Genomic DNA, 24,510 nt, shown 5'->3' on the forward strand with positions numbered 1-24,510 from the left:
CTCGCGGGGCCCGCCCCCCTCCTGCGCCCAGTCCAGCGCTCCCTCGCCCGCCCGCCTGCCGGCCGCTGCACTGAAACCTGGCGTCCGGCTCCCCTGGCCAAGGACCCCGCGTCGCGGACCCGCGATGGCCAAGCGCAGCTCGCTGTCCATCCGCATCGTGGAGGGGAAGAACCTGCCCGCCAAGGACATGTGAGCAAGCCTGGGGATGGAAACCCCAACTGTCCAGGAGGGGTGCTGCCCCTTATGCCCGCCTGACCTTCCAGGGGTCTACACGGCCCGCCCACAAGTAGAGCAGTGGTGGCGAGGGTGTGGCGAGTGCGGCTGCCGTGGGAGACAGGCAGGGAAAAGGGGACAGTGAGATTTGCTTCGAACACCGGACAGGGGATGACAGGGAAGGGCCCGGGACTGGGGAGGGGGCGGGGGGGGGTCTATAAGGGGCCTTCAGTGAACGGGGAGGGAAGGCGGCGGCCCACAAGCGGAAGGGGCTTTGATAGAACTGTAGCTGGCATGGGGGTGACATCGAAAAGGAGTTGTCTTTGTGCACTGCGGGGGGTGTGGCTGGAGGGGGTGGAGTGCCCCCCTAAAAACGAAGGATCTTCCTCAGTAGTTCTGGAACACTTAGTTCCTGGCAGTATGCACCCTGCACCCGAAATGCCCTGGGGCTTCCTGCTGTGCCTTTGAAAAGGGAAGGAAGAGTAGACCTATTGGTCAAGAGGCAGGATCTGTGCAGGATGGGGTGGCTGGGGAGTCGCTGTTCTTGTGTCCTCAGCTTTGCCTGAGGAGCAGCCTTTAACCCTTAAAACCACCCAGCAAGGCCGCTGTCACTGGTCCATTTTACGGATGGGAAAACGGAGGCTCCGAGAACGGGGAGATGCTGTCCCCAGGTGGCAGAGCAAGGTCTTAATCCTAGGGCTTCTCATAAGCACTGACATCTAGGACCTTCCCTGGCCCCTGGCCAGATTTGAGGTTTCCAAAGCACCCCCCCCTCTTCCCCCGCCACCGCACCCCCCCCCACCACCACCACACCCCCCCACCACCACCACCCTTCTCAGTAGATGCCAGAGCTGAGCTGTCTGATCCCATTGCCGCTTCCCTCCTATGAGCCTTGGGCGGCTCATTGTCCACCAAGTCTCAGTTTCCCCGCTGTAAACTGGAGGTGGAAATCCCTCTCGGTGGAGGGTGATGGAAAATATGAAGCCTGAGGTGCCTGACTGCCTGGAGGAGGGGCGGGGACGGGGGATCCCGGAGGCAGCCTAGGGTCCAAAGTCTGCTGGCTGGCAGCCTCCCCACCCCTGGCTCCTCAGCGGGTGCCGGGATGCCGAGGGGGGCGGACCCGGGAGTGGGCCGCAGGAGGATGGGGCTCAGGCACCTCCCTCGCGCGCACAGTGGTCCCCGTGAGTTTCCCAGCACGCTCAGCGCCACGAGCAGTTCCAGTTCAAGGCCCCCTGGGCCTGAGGAGGCCAGGCTCAGCAGTTGCCATGGCGATGGGTGAGGGAGGGTGCTGGGCGGGCTGTGTCAAGGTGGGTTTCGCTGTGAGGGGAGGGGAGCTGGAGCTGGGAATGTGGTCTCTCGGGTGGGGAGGCAGATGAGCTCTGAGAAGGGTCTTGGTCTCCAGGCCCAGCCTCCAAGCACCGGCCGCCCCCCACCCCGCCCCCGCCCCCGCCCCCTGCTGGCACCGGTATCTAGGTCAGCTTGGCCTCCTCCGGCTGGTGGCGGCTGGGAGGTGCAGCCCCTCCGTCTGTCGCCTCCCTCCCCGTCCCCGCAGCGCTGGCCCTAGTGCCTGACTCCAGGCTCTTAGCAGCCGAGGGCGGTGAAACTGTGCACTCTGCCCACTTGGGAGCCCTGATGCCCGGTTCCCCAGCCCAGCCCTGCACAAGGGAGGGACTCCTTCGCGGGTACCTCCATCCCCAGGGGAGGGGTCACCAAGTTCTGTGGGTTCTGCCTCCAGAATCTCTTTGCTTGCCCTGCCCTCCTGTGTACTCCCTTGCCCTCCCCTCTTTTGGTCTGTCTTCGCCATAGTGGCTGGTATAGGCAGCTCTGACTCATCAACCATCTCTTAGATCCAGATGTTAACCCGCGCCACCTCAGGCCCTCACATTTGGGCTTTTGGCCCCCTACTTCCCTGCTCTCGCACATGTGTGAGTCTTCCCGCCTTCAAGCACTTTCCTTCAGGGGTGGCTGGAAAACTCCTATTCATCCTTCAGGACCCTTTCCAAACTTCTACTTACCTCCAGAGCTTACCCTGGTGCCCTTGGGCAGGGTTCCTTGCCCTGTAGCACTTTGGGTCAGCTGGAGTTAGGATGAAGCCCTTGGTACCAGTTGCTCCTTTGTGGGCTGCCGGTGCCACATGATTCTGAGCACAGGAACCATGACTCATTTGTCTCGGCATTCTCGGCGCCCTCAGGGACACCTGCTCCACGGTAGAGGAGATTCAGATATGTTGAGGACCTTTCCCATGAAGTCCTCTTTGTTCAGTCGCCAAGTCATGTCCAGCTCTTTGCGACCCCATGGACTGCAGCACGCCAGGCTTCCCTGTCCTTCACTGTCTCCCAGAGTTTGCTCAAATTCACATCCATTGAGTCACTGACACCATCCAACCATCTCATCCTCTGCTGCCTGCTTCTCCTCTTGCCCCCAACCTTTCCCAGCATCAGGGTCTTTTCCAATGAGTCGTCTCATATTTACCTTATACAGCTGATCGCTGGAAAAGGCCCTGATGCTGGGAAAGATTGAGGGCAAGAGGAGAAGGGGGTGACAGAAGATGAGATGTTCAGATGGCATCACTGACTCAACGGACATGAATTTGAGCAAACTCTGGGAGATGGTGAAGGACAGGGAAGCCTGGCATGCTGCCATTCATGGGGTCACAAAGAGTCGGACACAAATGAGCGACCGAACACTGCTCCAACAAATGCTCCAACAAACTTTTGTAGATGGGGAAACTGAGGCTTAGGATGTGGAAGTCCTTTGCCAAGGCCACACAGCCGGTAGGGAGAGAAGTCAGGAGTCAAATGCACTCTTCTGCTGACAGACCAAGCATCCTATCTGGACCCAGGTTGCAAGCTTGCTGTGGGGCTCAGTGGGGACCCAGCCTCGCAAATGCCATGCAAAGCATTTGGCTCAGTCATGCAGGGGTTCAGAAATCTCAGGAGGCCCTCCCTGAGTGCTGGAGGCAGGGGTGATGGTGGTGAGCCTGCACCCCTGGGCCTCATGAGCCCCAAGCCTGACTCACGAGCAACATCCCTTCCAGCTAGCACTTGGATGCCTCTGAGGACAGGGAGCTCTCCTTCATTCTTGGTGACCCATCTTGACTGAGACAGTTTGGAGGAAGGGCGGTCATCACACAGTGGCCACCCGCCTCTCTGCCACTTCCATTCGTGGGTTTTCAGTCCCCTTAAGGGCACAGGGCCCAGCGGTGCTCCCCGAACAGCTTCCTGAGCCCGCTCGGTTTTGTCCTGCTTCCTCCCCATCCTCGGGTGCCTGGGCCAGCCAGAGAGGAGCTGAGTCTCATGGTGACCGGTGACCCGCTGGCTCCCTTGCCCAGCGGCCCTGGGGACGATCCCGGGGCTATTTCAGGATTTGCCCTGATCCTCCCCCTTCTACAGCCTGGAAACTGCCAAGGCCCTAAATATAGAGGCCCCGCAAGGAGCCAGGCTGGGCCAGCAGCAGCAGAGTGGTTTGGGTAAGAAGTGGGAAGGGGCCCAGCCCAAGGGCCTCATCAGGGCAGAGAGCACAAGTCCCAACAGCTGGCCAGGGACCACCATTGGGCTCAGGTCCTTAAATGCCCATTCTTTTTTTACAAAAATATTTACTTATTTATTTGGCTGCATCGTCTTAATTGCAGCACATGGGATCTTCCCTAGCTGCAATGCATGGACTCCCGTTGTGGCTCGAGGGCTCACTAGTCACCTTGCTGGGGCTTAGTTGCTGCAAGGCAAGTGGAATCTTAGTTTCCCAACCAGGGGGCAGGGCTCTTGAACAATGGGAGAGGGTTACAAACAGAAGATCAGAGAGTCCAGGGTGGTGCTAACGATTACTAAACACAGTCTGTGGGCTCGCCCTCACATCAGGTCAGCTACCCTGTGTGGTGGCGTTACAGATCCCAGTCTACGGGGAGGAGGGACTGAGTCTTGGGAGACATTTCCCATCAGTGTCAGGAGAAGCTTTGTCTCCAGTAGCTTCCTCTGCAGGAAGATCCCCTTTTGAGTAGGGAAACTGGGCTTGGAATTCCCCAACCTCCTAACATGCAAATCCAACATCTCCTTCCTTTTTATGGGTCGCAGACCTGAAGGGCACTTCTGGAGAAAGTCCACTCCTGCTTCTTGCTCAGGAGTGACCCTGGGCCTGGCCAGGGCTGCCCTCAACCCCAGGAATCCCCCGGCAACAGAGACAGGAGGAACCAAGCCATCCTGGCTTGCCTTCCCTATTTATTCTTTCCCAGATGGCTGGGGGCTTGAGGCTGATGGATGTCCATTCATTCATTCATTCTGCTCAACAAACACTCACGGGGACCCAGTCTTGTGCCAAGCCCTGTCAACACAGAAGTGGTCCCTACTCTCGGGTTATAGTCAGGCAGAGGAGGCAGTTGATGACGGTACATCGCTAGCGGTGCTGGGATGGGAGGGGAGACCTTACTCCCTGCCTCTGGGACAGGTGAGGGCTCTCAGAGGAGGGGGGCTGGGAAGGGGTCTTGGGAGGAGTGGGAAGGCAGTCCAGGCAGAAGGAACAGCAGGAACCAAGGCTCAGAGGAGAGACTGACGTGGTGGAGGGGCTTTTGTGACTGTTGTTTCTGTCCTCCCCTGGACGAGGCAGGGTTTGGGGGCTGTGGGAGCCGGCAGGAAAAAGTGACCTGTCCTGAGCTGGAGAAGCAGTGGCCGGGGAGCCTTGGTGCAGGTTCCTGCCTTTGCCTCACCAGCCCCCTCCCAGACCAAGAGTGGGGGCACACTTTTCAACCTGAGGAGTCTTTGGGTCCTTGAGGCTGGTGCCTCAGCCTGGACTGTCCTTTCTCCTGGGGTGGGAGGAGGGGTGCCCATGGCCCGCCCGCCCCCATCAGTCCCTCCCCTCTTTTGCAGCACCGGCAGCAGCGACCCCTACTGCATCGTGAAGGTGGACAATGAGCCCATCATCAGGTACCGCCCCCGCCCCGCCCGCCCCGCCCATTCCTCCTGCCCCGCCCCCCAACTCCCACATCTAAGGGCGTGTGAAATTTGCATGGAGATGGCCAGGGCTTGCAGCTTCTGATTTCTTGGGGCCCATTAGGCCCTGACAGCCTGCTGGGAGGTGAGAAAAGACCGACTGGCCTTGCTAATTACTGACCTTAACGCCCATAGAGGGATTATCTACTGTGGGTTAGGCGCTCAGCCAAGGGCCTCCCACCCACTCTGTTCCTCTTGACAACTTTACAACCGGCCAAAGGGCCAGAGGATAATGGCTGGTAACCACAGATGTCACTCAGGGAGGATGGACTCTGCCAGGCCCTATGCTAAACCTTTTGCAGTTTAATACTTACCATGAGCTCCATACAACAGCATCACATCCCATTAAAAAAAAAAAAAAAAAGCTAACTTGCCCAGAAGGGCCACTTCTCCTGTGCTGCATCCCTTTCCCCCTGGGCCCCATGATCCTGGGCAGGGTCTTTGTTGTCTGCTACCCTCTCCCACGAAGGCCTTTGCCTCCAAAGTTCATGGCCAGAGCCGCTCCACCCTTCTGCCCACTGGGATGCCCACTGCTGATCAGTAGCCAAGGCGGTCACGTCAGCCCCACAGTGCTTCCCACCTGCAAACAGCGTTCCTTTTTCCAGGCTCTCTCCAGAGCATGGACACCGTGGGGGATGGGGGGAGCAGGGTGGGGAGATGCCTGACTGCTCGGGTTGTCTCAAGGACAGACAGGGAAATCGAGGCCCCAGAGTTCAAGTGGCCTGTCCAAGAAGTGGTTGGGGTGAAGGTGATCCCCTGAGCCTTCCTCAAGGTCCTTGGAGGGTTTCAGCTTACCCTGCTGAGTCCTAGGAGTTTTGGCGGGTTTATTTTGGTCACACCACACAGCATGCGGGATCTTAATTCTGCGACCAGGGATGGAACTCACCACGCCTCCTGCAGTGGGAGCACAGAGTCTTAACTGCTGGACTATCAGGAAAGTGTCTGGAGCCCTATGAGTTGAGGGTTCTGCCCTGGGATGAACCAGAGCTGGCTCTGTGGGGCAGGCTCCAGACCTTGGCTCTCAGGTTCCCCCCCAGGAGGACTGTCTGTCCCCAGAGTCAGCTTGGCCATCCCCCTGCCTCCACCCTCAGCGAGTCTCTTCAGTATCAGGAGCCACTGGAGGCTGGGAAGCTAGCCTTCCGGTGCTGGCTCTGCCATTGTCCTGCTGTGTGGCCTGAGGCTAGCGACTGCCAGCTCTGGCCTCAGTTTCCCCAAATGGAAAATGGCCTGACAAATGCAGCCAATGCCCCAGCCAGGGCAGAGAGCACAGTCAGGAGGGGATGATGGGCGGCAGACGATGGAGGGGTAGGGAGAATCATCACCCAGCAGAGCAGTTGTTCCGGGAAATGGAGGGGAATGTGGGGACGGGTGGGCTCGAGCCCCGCAGCGCCCACCGCCCTGTCCCGGCCAAGGGTCTGTGGGCAGTGCTGAGGGTCGTCTCCTGCAGGACGGCCACTGTGTGGAAGACCCTGTGCCCCTTCTGGGGCGAGGAGTACGAGGTGCACCTGCCGCCCACCTTCCACTCGGTGGCCTTCTACGTCATGGACGAGGATGCTCTCAGGTGGGTGCAACCGCGCTCCCCATCCGGGGCCCAGACCCCGCCCCCGTCCCTCTCTGGGACTGCGGGTCACTTTGCCTCCTATTTACAGCCTGGAAGGAGGGGGAGCCCAGGGGACCTGCAGGGCGCAGGGCTTGGATGTGCAGCATCTGTGTCCGTGTGTGTGGATTCACTATGCTCACACCCCACCACGCGTGCATGTGTGTGCTGCGCTGTGTGTGCATGGGGATGTGAGCTTGGAAACAGGCACCCGGAGAGAAGAGCTGGGCATGTAGGTGGGCACATGCGTAAGTCCACGTGCAGACACATGCCCCTGAGAGGGCCTGCCAGAGAGTCACAGGTCCTGCTCCATGTAGGCTCCTGTAAGTGACCACACTGTCAGCCTCCCTGCTCCCAAGAGGGGCACTGAAGGGGGTGGGGTGGGTTGGGGGTCTCCAGTTCTGCACCAGCCCTGCCCAGCTCGGGCTCCCTCTCCACCCTCCAGCCGGGATGATGTCATCGGGAAGGTCTGCCTTACCAGGGACACGCTGGCCGCTCACCCTAAGGGTAAGACCCCAGGAGGGAGGCCATGCCGGCTTCTCATCCCCTGCCCTTTCCCCACACTGGTCTGCCCAGTCCCCAGCCCATCCCCCGCTCCGAGACCTTCCTCTGGGATCCTTCAGTCCCCTGTGCTCAGGAAAGCCGTCGCGGGCCTCCCCAGAAGGGCCCATGGCCCTCTGCATCGCCTGTTCCCTAGTCTCTGCCCTGTAGCCGGGACCATTCTGCCCCCCTGGTTGGGACCACATCCCCCCCCCGGGGGGATGAGGGGCTGCTAGTGAGATCTGAGATCTCTGCACGCAGAGGAAGGGGCCTCTTTATGCTCCGTTGTCAAGGGGTGGGGTCCCCTCCTTCCAGTCTGGCTGGCTGTGTGCCCCACCGGGTCTCCTCGGCCTGGTCCCCAGTGTCCTCAGTCGAGGGGGTTGGCCTGGGGCAGGGTGTGGCTAGAGAGCCCCTGGAGGATTCGGGAGACACTGACATTGTTTGGAGGGGTCAGCCCTGCCCCAGCCAGGCCCTGTGACCTGGTGCCGCCTCCTCCGGGCTGAGTCACCATCTGCCGGTGGAGGTTCAGACCAGGAGTTCAGAGGTGCTTCAGGCTCTGCTGGCCTGAGCCCCCGTGACTCCCGAGGGGCCTCCCCGGCACACACCTGCTCCCATCCCTGAGGCTGGGGTGGGCCTGGCAGTGGGGGAGGGCCGCTGCTGACTCACCGGGCCTCTTGGCCCCTGCCAGGCCTGAGGCCTCTCCTGCTTGTGGCCCCAGCTGGCCACTCTGGGGCCAGTGGCCCCCGTGATGCCATCCCCTTGTTGCACCCCCATCTGTCGCGTCCTCCTCCCGGCAGCCCGCTCTCCCTGTCTCTTAAGATGGGGAAACTGAGTGAGAGAGGCCAGTCCCAGGATGGGGCAAGGGCAGGGCCACCAGATGCAGCTTGGCACCACGCTGGACTTGGACTTTGAGCCCGCCGCTGTTCAGCTCCTGACCCTCCGTGTCCCCACCTGCCACTGGGGGCAGTAGCCCCTGTCTCCTGGGAGCTTGAGAGGACCCCGAGGCAATCGTGCAGGGGCCCGGGGCGTTGGGGGGGCGGGGGTTGCTGCGGGAGAAGGGCCAGGCCCCTGGCTGAGCCGCGGCCCCTCAGGTTTCAGCGGGTGGGCCCATCTGACCGAGGTCGACCCTGATGAGGAGGTGCAGGGCGAGATCCACCTGCGGCTGGAGGTGGTGCCGGGGACCCGGGCCCGCAGGCTGCGCTGCTCTGTGCTGGAGGCCAGGTGAGCCGTGGGGAGCTGGGCAGGGGGCCCCCGGAACTAGAGAAGCCCACCGTGGGTGCTAGGCCTCCTCTCCCTGACACCACCAGGCTTCCTCCCTGGACGGCGGGCTCTGGGGGGCGACTGGGGACATGAAGACAGCCCCGGTGACCCTGTGGGAGGCTGTGTCTCTTAGAGGCAAGGATGCTGGTCTGATGCTGGACCTCCAGGCATCCTCGAGCTGTGGGGGAGATGGGGGAGGGGACCCTGCTCCCCGATCATCCAGCCCCAGTGCCAGGACTGGGCTTCCCCTGGGTTTAACTTCAGTGTCAACTTGGTCTGACTTGTGGGGTTGGCGGGGAGCCCTCGGTAGGGTAGGGTGGTTGGGGGGAGGTGAAAGGAGTTGCTGAAAATCTCCAGAGGAAAGGGTGGGGTTCTCCCCGGAGGGAGAGTGACTTGGATGGGAATCTGGGGCTGTCACCTGTGCCAGGGAACCCCCCGCCCCCACCAGGGTATTTTTAGCTGCAGGCTCCACTCCCGTCGGGGCCTGAGTGTGAGTCACACACACTCCGTGAGAAGCACCTTCCTTTCTGGCTCCGACCCACCTCCACCAGGTCCTTGCCTGCCTCTGGGGCGGGAGCGGGGGTGGCCCGTGGAGGGGCCCACCAGCCAGCTGGCACCTGTGGAGTCCCCACGGGGTGGCTGGCTGCTCTGGAGGAAGGCCTGCCTCCTGAACGTGAGGCCTGTGGCTCCCCTGGGCTTTATTTTGCGTCCTGGGGCTGGGACACGCACAGCCAGTCCCAGGGAAAAGGGCTGGACTTGGACAGACATACAGTCACTCCCCTCATGCCCTGTCCTCCTCGCGGACCATCCACCCCTCTGCCTACTCACTTCCTCCGTCCTCAGCCTTGCCCAGGCCAGGCTGTGTAACCTGAGTGCTCACACACTCACATGCACGCTCACACACATGCACACATGACCTGGCCTCCTCTTAGCAAGTGACAAGGTTGGGGGCGAACGGGGGACAGCGGTCAGTCAAACCCCCCTTTGGTGTGTGAGAGGACTTGTCCCCCGCTGTCCTCGGCTTTTGACCCCTTAAGGAGCTGCCTTTGTTGCAGAGGCAGGAAGAACATTTTCTGCTCCTGCTTCTGGGCAGATTCTCAAGGCCATGCTCTGGAATTTTAATAGGCAGTTCTGAGGAGGAAAGAGAAGCAGTCACAAGAGGCGTAAACTGGAAAAGACAAAAAAGAACAGAAAATGATATTTCCGGGGAAGGGAAGGCGGGGCGGGGGGGTTTGTGATTCTTCCAAAGAGGGTGCTAAGCCGGGGGTGCCGTGGCCAGATTTGGTCCTGGTGAAGGACCAGCTGTGGGGAGAGGGCAGGATGGTGGTGGGGGCTGCTCCCCAAGGGCCCCCTCAAGTAGGAGGGGGTAGGCCTTCTAGGAGCCCGTTACCTCCATTCAAGGGATTGTTTTCTCCACTTTCTTGATGAGGAAACCGAGGCTCAGAGAGGTGAGCCTGGCCCTGGGAACGGAGGGCAGCGAGATGCGCCCTTGGGCCGGGCTGTTCCAGGCTGCACTCGCCTCGCGTCCCTGCTGCCCGAGGAGGTGCAGCAGGAGTCAGAAGGGGCCTTGGAGGACCCTTACCCTGGTGTGGGGAACACATGGGGAGGTCCATGGGGTGAACACAGTGGGAGTCAGGGTCTAGAAAATGCAGAGACACTGTCCACAGCCTCCCAGCTTGCGCCCAGGCCTTTCCAGCCTGGTGTAGGGTTACCCCACAGTGGGGTGGGGGGTGTCCACCTAGGTGAGGCTGGGTGACAAATGGGTGCTCTGGTCCCTTGCAGGGACCTCGCCCCCAAGGACCGGAATGGCGCATCTGACCCCTTTGTCCGAGTGAGATACAACGGCCGCACGCAGGAGACCTCGGTGAGGAGGCTGGAGGACCGGGAGCGGGCCGGGGGGCTCCAGGACCTGCCCAGGCCCTCACGGCCTCATCCTCTCTGACCATCACCGGGGAGGTCAGCTGAGGTCTGCAGTCTCTCAGAGGAGGCTCGGGGAAGCAGGGTGGCCTCTCCCAGGGTGCACGGTGGGTCCCACCTTTCTGGTGCCAGCTCCTGCGGTCTCTGCTGCCTTTCGCTCCTGGCCCGGGTGCGCCGCGACAGTCTGCCCACCTAGGGGTTAATCTGCCAAGTCCACCCCCTGCCCACACTGCTTTTTTTCTCAACTCCGGGAAAAAGCCAGGGTTGGTGGGGGGGCTCAGCCCTGGTGGGGAGGGCGTTGAGACCTGGGTTCTCAGGGCAGCCTGCTACCATTTTGCTGTGTGGCCTTGGACTAGTGTCTTACCCGCTCTGGGCCTCGATTTCCCCACTTGAGAAGTGAGTAGGGGTTTGGACACGGAATCGTTACCTCTGCTATCTCGGGGCCTCTGCGCGGATGAGGAGGGATTGTTGCCTCAGAGCCCCTGCGGGGAACCCATGGGAGGTGTGTGGGGTGGCCCTGCGCTCAGGTGGCCCTGGGGAGACTGGTGGAGTCAGCCCGCCTCCAGTGATCAGTGATCTCTTTTGGGGCAGATCGTGAAAAAGTCATGCTACCCACGTTGGAACGAGACGTTTGAGTTCGAGCTGGAGGAGGGGGCGGCGGAGGCGCTGTGTGTGGAGGCCTGGGACTGGGACCTTGTCAGCCGCAACGACTTCCTGGGCAAAGTGAGCGCCCTGCCCCTTCAGGCCACCCCTGCCGGCCTCCGTTCCGGCCATCCCATCCCACATAGGGCCACCCAGGAGGCCCGGGACCCCCCGGGTGCTCAGGGACCCTCAGCAGGTACCCCCTCTCAAAAGAACAGTGGTTGGCAAGGAAGGGAAACGAGGATCCAAGCCTCGGGTCATCCCCACCTCTCCTCTGCCAACAACCAAGGCCTGTCCTGCTCCCAGGTGGTGGTCAACGTGCAGAGACTGTGGGCGGCCCAGCGGGAGGAGGGCTGGTTCCGGCTGCAGCCTGACCAGTCCAAGAGCCGGCGGGAAGAGTGAGTGCTTGGGGCTTGGCCACAGGAGTGGCAGGTCTGGGCCCTGGGAGGCTTAGCCTCGGCTCCAGCAGGCAGGCAGGTGTGCCGGCCGGGAGTGATTGGCCCTGGATTTCCTGTGCCCTTGTCCACCAGGCCAGCATCTTCTCCTCTTCCCCTTCTGACAGTCCTGGACTCAGCCCTGACCTCAGAGCTCCAAGGCAGTACAAGTCTCCTGCTTTCAGTCTTCTGGCAGATTCTAGAACAAGCCTTCAGATACTTTCCCTTTAAGGGTGTCTCTGCAGACCCTAGACCAGAGTTCAAGTCCCCAGAGCTCTGAGTCAGTGTCCCTGAGCCATAGCTCTCACTCTCCCCATAGTTTTCCAGGAATGGGGTTGCCAGATAAAATACAGGATGTTTGGTGAAGCTGAATTTGGCATAAACCTTGAGCTGATTTTTTAGTGTATGTCCATGAAGTATATGAGACAAACTTATATTTAAGATACTCAGTGTAACTGAGTGCCTTGTATTTTTATTTTGTGAATCTGGCAACCCTATAAGGAAGCCCTCTGGCCCCCCCTTGCCCTCTACTCAGCCCGGAAGTGGAGGAACAGCAGTGTCCCCACCTCGAATGGTTCAGCTCTGTGTGTCCACAGGAGGTCCCAGACCCACCCCCCCCAACACACACCCTCATCAGGACAAGGGTTGGGTGGGCCACCGTGTCCAACTCCAAGACATTTCCATAGAACCAGCCATGGCAGTCTTGTTACTTGTCACTTAGCCGGGCTGTCCTGCAGGAAATGGGGGTGGGGGGCCTTAGAGACTATCAAGCCTTGGTCAGCAGCCTCCCCAGGAGGGGCCGGAACAGGGGAGCTTGGAAGTTAGGTCTAATGTGGCAAGTTGCTTACCCAGTCTGAGCCTCAATTTCCCTTGGCAGGTTGTCATGAAGCTTGGGGATTTGCTTCCAGTGTAAAACATACACATGGGAGCTGGTCTCTGGGAGTTGACAAACTCAAGGCCGGGGGGCCCAGCACGCCCACATGGGTGAAGCCTGGGGTCCTCAGGAGTCTCGAGGTGGCAGGGAGCCAGGCCTTGAAGACGGATGGAGCTCCCCTGAGGATGGAGGCAGCAAGGGCTTTCCAAACAGATCAGCCAGGGCAGAGAATGGGAGGTGGGGGGAGACAGTGCGAGGAAACCCCAGTGGAGGGCCGGCTGGCTCAGAGGGACGGCAGGGAAGACAGAGGCAGTGGAGAAGGGGCCGGCCCCGAGCGGCCTGGATCCCTGGTGGAGAGGTCACGGGCTGCCCGTTCCAGGGGCCACCTGGGCTCCTTGCAGCTGGAGGTGCGGCTGCGGGACGAGACAGTGCTGCCATCCAGCTGCTACCAGCCCCTGGTGCAGCTGCTGTGCCGAGAGGTGAAGCCGGGCACCCAGGTGAGGGGCCCCCGGGGAAGGCGGGAGGTTCAGGGACCCTGGGTGTGTCCTCCCCGTCCTTCTAAACACTCTCTGAAGAGCGAAGATCTGAGTTGTCAGAACCAGCCAGTGCCCGGGGCCCCTCTGTCCCTTGGGACAGTGGGCCCCCTTCCCCGTGGTCCTCTGCGGTCCTTAGAGGGAAGGGTTGGGGTTCCCCTGTGTGTCCTGCAGCCCCGCCTCTCCTCGCCGCCCCCTGCAGGGCCCAGGGCAGCTGATCTCACTCATTGAGGAGACGACCAGCACGGAGTGCCGCCAGGAGGTGGCCACCACCCTGCTCAAGCTCTTCCTGGGGCAGGGACTGGCCAAAGACTTCTTGGACCTGCTCTTTCAGCTGGAGCTGAGCCGCACCAGTGAGGCCTGGGAGGGAGTGGCCTGTCAGGGCACCGGGTGGGGGTGGAGGGCCAGGAGCCTAGGACTCCAGGGATGGTCAGAGGGGAGAAATCCCGGAGTCCTCCTGCAGGAGGCCGATGGGTCCAGTTAAGGAGGGAGACGGGTCAGATTCGGAAGTAAAGGAAAAAGCAAAAGGCAGAGATGGGATGCTGAGTTGACAGGTGGCCAGGAGGCTCTTTCCTGAGTGGTCAGCAAGGAGCCTCTAGTCCCAAGCTCCTCCATCCTTCTTCCCAAAGCCTTGTCACTCTCCCAACCCCCTATCGACGGGAACCTCTGCTTGCAGGTGAGGCGAACACCCTGTTCCGGAGCAATTCTCTGGCCTCCAAGTCCATGGAGTCTTTTCTGAAGGTGAGGTTGCATGGTATATTGTCTTTGTTTTATGGAAAAGGAGACTGAGATTCCTAGAGGCCAAGAGACAGAGCTGCACCTTAAACTTGACTCATGTGTCTCCTGTCTGGGGCCCTTTAAGGCTAAGAATTCCGTTCGTTCATTCATTCATGTAGCTGCAGTTTGTTGAGCAGCCTTCCCCTGTGTGTGCCAGATTCTACCCTGGGTGGCTACAGCAGGCAGACGGTGGCTGGGAGGCCAGCTGCGGGGAGAGAGGGCGGGTAGCTGGAGGTGGGAGGCGGGACCAACGCGGCTCGCGGTGGCCCCCAGGTGGCAGGGATGCGGTATCTGCACGGAGTCCTGGGCCCCATCATTGACAGGGTATTTGAGGAGAAGAAGTACGTGGAGTTGGATCCCAGCAAGGTGGAAGTCAAGGATGTAGGGTGAGGCCAGGGGTGATCCCTGAGGGTGGGGTGGGGGCGGACAGGGGGACGGGTCAGGCCCTTTGTGCAAGTGTGCGTGTGTTTCTGCCTGAGTCGGCCTTTCGTCCGCTCTGCCCATTTGTGCGTTGACTGTGTCCCTGTCTCAGCTGATGTCTTTCTACACCTGTGTCTCCGGGCGCCCCTGTCCGAGTCGTGGGTGCAGGCGCTGACCTCGATCTTTCGGCGGGTCCGCCCCCGGGGCCCACTCAGGTGCTCTGGACTGCACCGCCCGCAGACCGAGGCCGAGGTGCTGGAGCAGAGCGTGCAGACGCTGTGCGCCCACCTGGGGGCGCTGCTGAGCGCACTCAGCCGCTCGGTTCGCGCGTGCCCTGCGGTGGTCCGGGCCACCTTCCGCCAGCTCTTCCGGCGCGTGCGCGAGCGCTTTCCCAGCGCCCAGGACGAGGTGCGCCCTCTGTCGGTGGGGCTGGACGGAGGGGGAGAAAGTGGCAGGAAAAGAAGGGGCGGGTGTCTCAGGGCCTGGTAGGAAGGGGCCTGATTGATGGTTAGAAGCCCAGGCTGGGGCCGGGGTCAGGAAGGTCACGGGAGCGAGGGAGAGAGTCCCAAAGGGAGCTGTCAAAAGAGCCCAGGCCTCGCAGAGTCCAGCCCCCCACTCTCTCGCGCCCCTCCAGAACGTGCCCTTCATCGCCGTCACCAGCTTCCTGTGCCTGCGCTTCGTCTCTCCTGCCATCCTGGCGCCCAAGCTCTTCCACCTGCGAGAGCGGCACGCGGACGCCCGCACCAGCCGCACACTACTCCTGCTGGCCAAGGTCCGGGGCTGCGGACCCCAGCGGAAGATGCTCAGCTGGGTTCCCCACTGTGTTTCACACTGGCTCTAGGAACGCCTTGTGGCAGGCCGCCGGTACCCTCCTGTGGCGCTGCACTTCGTAGTTTTCATAGCTTTTTCATGGTCGCCCAGTCTCATGATTAAGGGAACAAGTCCACGAGCTGGAGGGTGCCCAAGGCCTGGTCGCACCGCCTGTTGGGAGAACCGGGGCCTTCTAACTCCCAGATCTACTGACTCCCAGGCTGCCCTTATCTCCCTGGCACCAGGCTGGGGCCAGGGTACCCAGTGGAGCAGAGTCTGCTGTGAAATCCACAGAAGGTCAATAGACTGGGCCCAAGTAGTTCCTAACTGGACTTCCCTGGTGGCTCAGATGGTAAAGCGTCTTGCCTACAATGCGGGAGACCGGGGTTCGATCCCTGGGTGGGGAAGATCGCCTGGAGAAGGAAATGGCAACTCACTCCAGTACTCTTGCCTGGAAAATCCCATGGAAACAGGAGTCTGGTGGACTACAGTCCATGGGGTCGCAAAGAGTCGGACACAACTGAGCAACTTCACTTTCAGTCCCAACTATAAGTTCCCTAAAGACCGCAAACTGTGACCCGTCCCCCGCCCCCGCCCTGCTCCAGTCCCCAGTGGGATAGAGTGGGCCCTTGAGCAGAGCCTGGGTCGCCTTCTGCCTCCATTTCTACAGTGGGAGTAGCACAGACTGGGTGCGGGGGTGGGGTGTGGGGGCAGGGAGTGGCCGTCGCCTGGCGTCTGACTCTAGCCGAGTCTGGCCTTTCCTGCTGTCGAACCCCTAGGCAGTCCAGAACGTGGGCAACATGGACACGCCAGCTTCCAGGGCTAAGGAGGCTTGGATGGAACCGCTGCAGCCCACGGTGCGCCAGGGCGTGGCCCAGCTGAAGGACTTCATCACCAAGCTGGTGGACATCCAGGAGAAAGATGGTGAGACCTTCAGGGCGCGGCCCCTCCCCTTCCCCGCCCCCTGCCCCGCCCACCTCAGTGCCTCTCACTACTCCACCCACAGCCCGATGTTGAAGTTTGCTCCGCCCCCGGCCCCGCCCTTGCCGCCCGGGGTTCACGTGTTGTCTTCCCACCCTGGCCCGCAGAGCTGGACCTGCAGCGGGCCCTGAGCTTGCAGGCACCCCCGGTGAAGGAGGGGCCGCTCTTCATCCATAGGACCAAGGGCAAAGGACCCCTCACGTCCTCCTCCTTCAAGAAGCTCCACTTCTCCCTTACCACGGAGGCCCTCAGCTTTGCCAAGACCCCCAGCTCCAAGGTGGGTAAGGGCGCCAGAGGGTAAGAGGGGCTCTGAGGGGTTGGAACACCCTGGAGGCACCTGTCCCTTCCTCTTAGCCCACCTCAGGGACCACCGGGGTCGGAGAAGAAAGCCAGGCAGGGGCCAGCTCCTGGTGGCAGCCATAGGGTGACTTAAGACCCATGAGGAAGAAGGTCCTCTTTCTAGGGGGTCCTGGGGTGGGCAGTGGCTGCGGTGTCTGGCCCTGGCTTCTTGGTCAGGGGTGTGCGTGAGTTGGGCACTGAGGCATGCTCAGGCCCCCAAGAGGCCAGGTTGAGTGAGCTTGTACTCTGTCCTGGCTGAGGTCACTCTCAGAGCAGACTCCTGGGAGGGTGGGTCCTCTGGATCCCCAGTGCCAACCCCTGGTGCTGTGGAAGGGGAGACTGAGGCCCAGAAATAGGAAGGGGAGTGACCTCGGTCTGAGCCTCCCTTCCCCTGTCCCCGTCCCCCTAGAAAAGCACCCTCATCAAGCTCGCCAACATCCGGGCAGCAGAAAAGGTGGAGGAGAAGAGCTTCAGCAGCTCCCACGTCATGCAGGTTATCTACACGGATGATGCGGGCAGGCTCCAGACCGCCTACCTGCAGTGCAAGGTGTGGGCCGTGTGGAGGGGGGCCCGCGGCCAGTGGGGGTCCTGTGGGAAACTCTCCCCCCCACCCCGCCCTGGGTGGGCTGGAGTGAAGGCTGAGTGAGCCTCTGACCGCCTGTTGCTGTATCAGGCACAGCATGGGTGTGAAAGCTCATGTGAGTGCCGTGGGTGTGTCTCTTGGGGTCTGGGTGCCTGGGAGGCCATGCCCATGTCTGTGTGGCCCTGTCTTGGCACCCACGCATAGGTCTTAGGTCTCAGGGCGGTCCAGTGCGTAGATGAGTGTGTCCTCGTGTCTTGAATCTTCGCATTGTATACATTTGTTGGAGCTTGTCTTAAGTTGGTGTCTGTGTGTTTCTGTGTGTGTGTATGTGTGTATCCACACATAACAATCGCACGTTTATGCAAGTGTGTGGCTGTGGGTGATTCTCTCAGATCCCCTTCTCCTCTTCATGTATTAACCCATTCACTCACTAATTTATTGATTCATCTAAAAAATATTCATTGAGTGCTTTCTAGGTTCTGGGCACTAATCTAAGTGGTGCGGGTACCGCGGCAGACAGAACAGAGTCCTTGCTTTCATGGGCTTCCATCGCAGGGAAGGAGATAGATCCGTAAATAGATATTTTAAATGTCAGTGAAAATATTTGACATTATTTTAATGTCAGTGCTTTGTTGACATTAGCAATGGAGACTGAGAGAGACAGGGAGGGGACAGAGTGGGGTGCAGCAGGGAGGGGCTCTCAGGGAGGGCCTCTGACGGCAGCATTTGAGCAGGGACATTGAACAAGGGGGATGGTGGTGTGGGTGGGGACGTGCTTTGTTCCCCAGAGTGACTGTCTTGGATGCAGGGGTGGGAGGTCACAGACCCATCCGACGGGGCCCAACCCCCAAGGACTCCCTGATGGGTCAGAGTCTAGAGCCACAGGGAAGAAATGGTGACACATGATTGACAGGTTGTGGACTGCCCAGGGGCTTGGCCGAGGGGACCGTGGGGGCTGAAATCCAGCCTTCGCTCTCTTCACCAGGCCATGTGCTGGGTGTGGGCTGCCTGCGTCTGGAGAAAGGGCAGCTTTTCCTAATTCCCCCAAAGCTGCTGAGCCAGATCTCAAGACTGTGTAGTCCTGAGAGGCAGGGCAGCTTCAAGGATGGAGGGCGTCCTGGAGGCGGTGACCTCTCATCATGGCCCCTCCCCCTCATCCCCTGCAGAGTGTGAACGAGCTGAACCAGTGGCTGTCTGCGCTGCGGAAGGTCTGCATCAACAACACCAGCCTGCTGGGCTCCTACCACCCTGGCGTCTTCCGCGGGGATAAATGGAGCTGCTGCCACCAGAGGGACAAGACAGGTGGGATGGATGCAGGCCAGAAACCCACAGTGCTGAGTCCCCCATAGGCCTCAGGCCCCTGCCTGGGACATGGGGCTCTGGAGCCCCACCTCACTGGCCAGCTGGGAGCCACCTGGGCACCTGTGGGCACTCCTGAGGCCAGCCAGGCCATGCAGGTGCTCTGGGCAGAAAGGGTCCCGTGATCCGGTGTTTTGGGACCTGCCACTTGGTATGTACAAAGCCTGTGGGTGCCTGAGAGACCCTGGAGGAGGCAAGAGTTAGAATCCCATATCTGCCGCCATCTAGTCCAGCTCCTTCCAAACTCCTTTCCCAGGGAAACTTTTTCAGCCCAATGAATGAGCTTCTTGCAGAACCAGGGTTCTAACACACTTTAGGGATTCCTTGCTAAAAAGGGCTGAAGAGAGCTCCTGAATTTGCATATTGCCACACTGGCAGCCCAATACTGGAGCTGTGAGTTGGGGGTACCCTGGGCCTTGGGCCCTAGAGGGATAGCAGAGAGAAGCTTCTAGAACTTTTAGTGATGATGGAAATGGTGTGTATCTGTATGGCCCAATGCTGTGTGTGTGCCAGCTGCGGACATGTGGTTGTTGAGCACTTGTGATGGGGCGAGTGCAGCCAAGGAGCGAGTGCAGCCAAGGAGCTGAGTTTTGAATTTATTTTAATTTCAATTCATTTTGATATGAATGGTCTCATGCGGCTAGTGGTTGTCTTCTTGGACAGCAATGTTCTTGAAGGTTCCACATCTTCCTGCATTATCTGTATCTGCTTTACAAAATTATTGCTTCCCAGTCACAGAGGACACTCAGCACTTTGAGCCCCCACCGCCTGCAGGCCAGGCCGAGCCTTGAGCCCCGTAGCTCAGCATGGTCCAGGCCCTGGGAAGATGGCCCACCCACTCATGCTCAGCTCTGGCTCTGACAGGGAGCAGTGGCAGCTTGTTATGAGCGTGTCTCTGGCTAATGGGCCCGGCCTGCAGCCTCCGGCTATAACGTTGTGGCGAGAACCCTCATCAGTGGCACAGCGGGGCTCCCCAGGGTGCTACAAGGCAGGGCCTGATAGCCGCGTACTGTAGAGCGGGAGACCGAGTCTTGGCAAGGGCAGATGTCTGTGCCAAGGTCTTGAAGCCAGCATGTGTCAGAGCCAGCTCATTCCAAGGAGCAACTCTCCTGGCTCCTCTTACCATGACCTTATGGTTCTTGGCTGCTCCCAGCTTCCTTCTAGGCAGGAATCTTCCAGAAAGTGGTCCAGCACCCTAGGTTGTATCCTGCACAACTTCCACATCCTGCAGTTATGTCAGTTACTGCTCAGGAGCTGAACAGGAGGGAGATAAGGGGCTGCCCCCTGAAGCGTGGGCACCACCGACCGGCCCTGGGCCAGACCTCCTAGGCTGTGCCCCCAGCCCAGCCCTGCACTGGGGGGCCCCTGAGTCCACCCCTTGCCCTCTTGAGGCCTCAGTTTCCCCATCTGCGTTCCAGGAAGTCAGATGTGAACACTCACAGTGCCTGCCCACCACTCTGTCCCCTCTCTGCCCCAGATCTGGGCTGCAACAAGACGCGGTCCTGGGTGACCCTGCAGGAGTGGAATGACCCTCTCGACCACGACCTGGAGGCTCAGCTCATCTACCGGCACCTGCTGGGTGTGGAAGCTGCACTGCGGTAAGGAGGCCCATTCGGGGGCAGCGAGGCCCACGGGCAGAGCCTGGGCAGCCCCCAGGGATGTGCTGGGGTCGGGGGTTGGCCAGAGCCAGGATCGGGCTCAGGGCTCCTCCACGGTGGCTGTTCTCTTCCCTCCTAATCTAGCCCCACACCTTCCTGGCTAGGGCACCCACGCCTGGGGAGGGCAGGGTGCCTGGATCTCTGCAGCACGAGGCTGGCTCTCTTTTGGATGAAGGTGCCAAGGGCTGTGGAAGCCCAGGGTCAGGCTGTGGTTGATTTCCGCCCCCTTATCTGCCCAGCACTTCCGTGGGGCCCTCGGAGCACCGGGACTGCCCTCAGCCAACTCACTTAATTCAGTGGTTCTCAGCCCTGGCTCTGGCTTATTTTAGTTTTATTTTTGTACTTTATTTTTTTTAATATTTTTCGCTGTGCTGGGTCTTCATTGCCTTGCAGGCTTTTCTCTAGTTGCAGTGAGTGGAGGCTACGCTCTAATTGTATCATGAGGGCTTCTCACTGCGGAGGCTTCTCTTGTTGCCGAGCACAGAACCTAGGGCCTCTAGACTTCAGTAGTTTTGGCTCCCAGGCTCTAGAGCAGAGGCTCAATAGTTGTGGCACGCGGACTTAGTTGCTCTGAGGCATGTGCGACCAGGGATCGAACCCATGTCTTCTGCTTTGAGCCACCAGGGAAGCCCCTGGCTCCAGCTTAGAAAACATGGGGTGCTTTTTAAAAACCACTTTTTGCAGCTACTGAAACAGGTGGATTCTTATCATCCCCCATTTAAGCCAGGAAGCAGCAGAGCTAAGATTTGAACCCAACCCACCTGGGGCTTAGGTGAGACCAGTGCCCAGGCTCTTAACCAGCACAGCCTGCCTTGAGGGCCTCCCCACCTCCGGAGCCTCTGACCAGCCCCGGCCCATTCCAGCCTGCTGCCCAGAACTTCTGCCCCACCAGGAACTCCAGCCTCTGGCCCGACCACCTGTCCACGTCCCCTGGCTGCGTTAATTCCCTGCAGCTGCTGAGGCAGATTATCATACATTTGTTTACTTAAATAGCACGGATTTCTCTTCTTCTAGTAAATGTTGAAGAAGCAAATGAGCAGAGGTGTAAGGGACCAAACTGACCCCCCGGGGTCACCTGGGGCACCTGACGGGGAGGAGCTTGTTAGACCTCAGCAGAGGGACACGTCTCTCCCAGAATAGACCCGGGAAACAGTCAAAGGGCTGAGCCCATAGAATTCCTCAATAAGGGGCACAAGGTCTGCACGGAGGCTGCTCACCTTCCCTCTGTGTAAGTGCACAGAGGATTGTACTTGAGGGGCCCGGGGTGCCATTGGTGAATGCCGGTCAGGAGCCACGCTTGAGACAGCATTCTCAGGACATCCCTGGTGGACTAGTGGTTAAGACCCCGTGCTTCCAATGCAGGGGGTGCAGGTTTGACCCTAGGTCTGGGAACTAGGATCCCACATGCTGTGCAGTGTGGTCAGAAAGAAAGAAAAATATCACTGTCTCCTGTTTCCAAAAGAAAGAAACTCATCCTGTGGGCAGTTAACACTAGGGGATGTTCAGGCTCCGCTTGGCCCTCTTCCCAAGGGCCCCTCCAAAACAGGAGCGACATGATTCAACCTTGGTTTCCAAACTGCCCTTGCGGGGGTGGTGGGGGGTGAGGGGTGAGGGGGGACCAAGAGAGGGGGCTGGAGTGGGGGGTGAGGGGAGAAGGGGGACCAAGGGGGGGGGCTGGAAGCGGGGACGAGGGAGGTGAGTGGGGGCCAGCTGAGACCTGGGCCCGTATCTCTTCCTGTAGATTGGAAAAGTCAGCCCCCTGCCCCCAGGACCCCCTCCAGCTCAGGAGGCCCAGCCAGGGTCACCCTGGGTCCTGTGGGGACATGGGAGCCTCACACCCTGTCCTCTCCCCCCAGGGAGAAGCACCGACAGCTGAGCACGGGCCCAGAGGCAGGCCACGGGCCGACGGGCCCTGGGGAAGGTAGGTGCTACCCACCCCAGCCCCCTTTTGGGCATTGTGGGTGGGGCCTCCCTCCCCAGTGGGGCCCTCTCTCCTCTGACCCCGCATCTGCCTCCAGCCTCCAGGGACCCGCTGGCCGAGCTGCTCCAGGTGCTCGGGGACCTCCAGGAGGCCCATAGGTCCAGCCCAGCAGGCTCACCGCCCTCGGAGCCGAGCCGCATCCTGGAGCTGCAGACGTGAGGACGCCCCGCAGGCTGCTCCACGCCCTGCCAAGTGCTGGAAGACCCCCGCGCACTCTCAGCATTTCGCCTCCCTCCCTCTTACTGGGGTGCAGGGCCCAGGTCCCTCCTGGGCCGGGGGAGTCAGGGGACAGGGGGCTCCAGAAGTCCAGGGCTGACAAGGCTTTGGCTAGTCATCGCCCACCTGATGTCTCCAGAGAGCTTCAGTTGCTCTCGCTCCTCTATAAGGCCAGGCTGCTCCCCGCCGCCATCGCTTCTGCTCGCCCCAGGCTGCACCAGGGCCCTCCTCTCCTGCCCAGGGCAGAGCCAGCCAGAAGCCACCCTTTACAGTGGCCCACTCCCAGATGGACTGACACTTGTCAGACCCAGAGAGGCAGGAGGGCGTGCAGAGCCCAGGAGACCAGGCCTGGACCTCAGCACCCACTTTGCTCCCAGCCGCCACCCCACCCGCTCCTGGGCTGTGCCCCCCGGGAGAGCATCGAGGTGCTTATTGCCGACAATAAACCTGCTGTGACTGCGGAGGCTCTGGGGTCTCGTGATGGGGGTCGGCTGCTGGCGGGGGTGGCCGAGGACTGGGCGCCAGCATAGACTCTGTATACCCCCGTTGCCTCTTCTCTGCTGCCCCCCATCCTGAGGACTTTTTTCTTCTCCCACCTACCGTCCCCACCACACCCCTTCATCCCACTCATCCATCCCACAGGCTGCAAGCCTGACACGCCTCACCAGCTGCCCCTCCTTGCAGCCCCCAAACAGGCCCTTCAACCTGGCCTGCAAGAGGAAGCAGGTCAGAACCTCATACCACGTGGCCTGGCCCTGCCAGTGTCCCTTATGCCAACCCCCTCATCCCAAGCAGGACTTCCTGGTCATCACCTCCCTGCCCTCCTCCCAGTCCCTCCCTAGGTACACAGAAACCTTCCATGTAATTAGCAAGACAGAGGAGGGACAGGGTCTTCTAGCATGTTCTCATTCAACCAAGCTTAGAGCCTCCCCTGTGAGCCCAGACCTGGAACAGTTCCCAAGGGCCTGGGTTACAGGCAGGACCCTTGACCCGGCTGACTAGCCAGGCTCTGGGGCAGGACCATCTGGGCAGACTGCAAACTGGGTTCTTTGAGGGGTGGCCCAGAAAGGCAAAGAGGTGATGAAGGCACAGGGGGCTGCCCCCTCCCCTCAACCCGGTGGCTTTTGGGGCCATATCAGACTTTTCTCCTGGCCACAGCCTTGATAGGTGGTTCCCCCCACAGCTTACACCAACTCAACCCCCTGGATGTTCATCTCTTCTTGGTCATGATGCTGCCAGCCTGTGGGCCTCACCAGCTTCATTGCAGGGCTGGGCATCCCCTCTCCCTCCCTGGCCCAGGGCTCAGGGCCAGGGGGCCTCAGCCTGCTCTTCCCTGCCCCCATCACCAACTCCTGCTTCTCTGGCTACTTCCCTAGGGTCTCACACACATCTCCTGCCTGTTGGCTCTTCTTGGGTTTCAAGGACCTCCTGATCAGGCAGTATGGACCCCAGGGTCTGCTGAGCCCCAAGGCATGGAGTGAAGGGGAAAGACAGGTGTGCACTTATAAGGGGCTTGCCCAAGTAGAACCATGGGGGTGGGGGTGGGGGGCGGTTTTGACCACAACCCTTGGCATATGAGATCTTAGTTCCCTGGCCAGGGATCAAACCCACATCCCCTGCACTGGAAACTCGAGTCTTAACCACGGAAACTCGGAGTCTTAACCACGGCACCACCAGGGAAGTCCCAGAACTGCAGATTTTAACTGCATACACACACAGCCAGCCACCCACTGGCAACACTGGCCACCCTTTCCTCCAGTGGTTCAGATGTGGGCGTGGACACTGCCACCCTCTCCTCCAATGGATCTGATGTGGGCGTGGTCACTGCCACCCTCTCCTCCGAAGAATCTGATGTGGGCGTGGTCACTGCCACCCTCTCCTCCAATGAATCTGATGTGGGCGTGGTCACTGCCACCCTCTCCTCCAATGAATCTGATGTGGGCGTGGTCACTGCCACCCTCTCCTCCAATCTGGTGAGGGGAGTAGTCACTGTAGCCACCTCTCCCATGAATACCCACCGGTCCGGGTTCTCCTCTCAGAATCAGAGCAGAGCTCCCTACAGCCCAGGATGCTACGTTCTTTTTAGAAGCCCCCTGGAAAAAGGAGAGAGAAGAGACTCTTTCCTTCCCTCAAGTCCAGGTGGCCCTGCAGGTCACCCTCTCACCTGCCCAGGGATTCTGTACCACTCCCTGGGATCGCCAGGCCTGTTATTCACCCGCCCCCCAGCTGTCTTGAGAGTCTGACTGGGCCCTCAGACAGAGGCCCGCAGCCCTGGGGCTGGCATTCAGTACAAAGCAGACACCCTGGGAAGCCCTGAGTGGGCCTAGCTCATGTGGTATGTGCGTTTCTTCATCCTCTGGGCCGATCCCATAGGAAATCTGGGCAAATTCCCAC

The 24,510-nt window shown here is 60.3% G+C and overlaps 1 protein-coding gene across 1 annotated transcript; it reads left to right on the forward strand.

Moving 5' to 3' along the window:
- On the forward strand, positions 1-23,165 carry RASA4B (RAS p21 protein activator 4B). Its single transcript, XM_055561628.1, has 21 exons — positions 1-189; positions 5,073-5,129; positions 6,643-6,756; positions 7,238-7,299; positions 8,424-8,553; positions 10,375-10,456; positions 11,101-11,232; positions 11,458-11,549; positions 12,839-12,956; positions 13,195-13,345; positions 13,669-13,733; positions 14,043-14,155; positions 14,405-14,597; positions 14,824-14,961; positions 15,779-15,923; positions 16,088-16,257; positions 16,729-16,866; positions 18,069-18,204; positions 19,739-19,859; positions 21,776-21,840; positions 21,938-23,165. Exons 1-21 carry the CDS (start codon positions 125-127, stop codon positions 22,057-22,059), a joined length of 2,409 nt encoding a protein of 802 aa, XP_055417603.1. The 5' UTR covers positions 1-124; the 3' UTR covers positions 22,060-23,165.
- Positions 23,166-24,510: the final 1,345 nt, after the last annotated feature.

This window comes from Bubalus kerabau, chromosome 23, assembly GCF_029407905.1.
Source record: "Bubalus kerabau isolate K-KA32 ecotype Philippines breed swamp buffalo chromosome 23, PCC_UOA_SB_1v2, whole genome shotgun sequence".
Taxonomy (NCBI): Eukaryota; Metazoa; Chordata; class Mammalia; order Artiodactyla; family Bovidae; genus Bubalus; species Bubalus kerabau.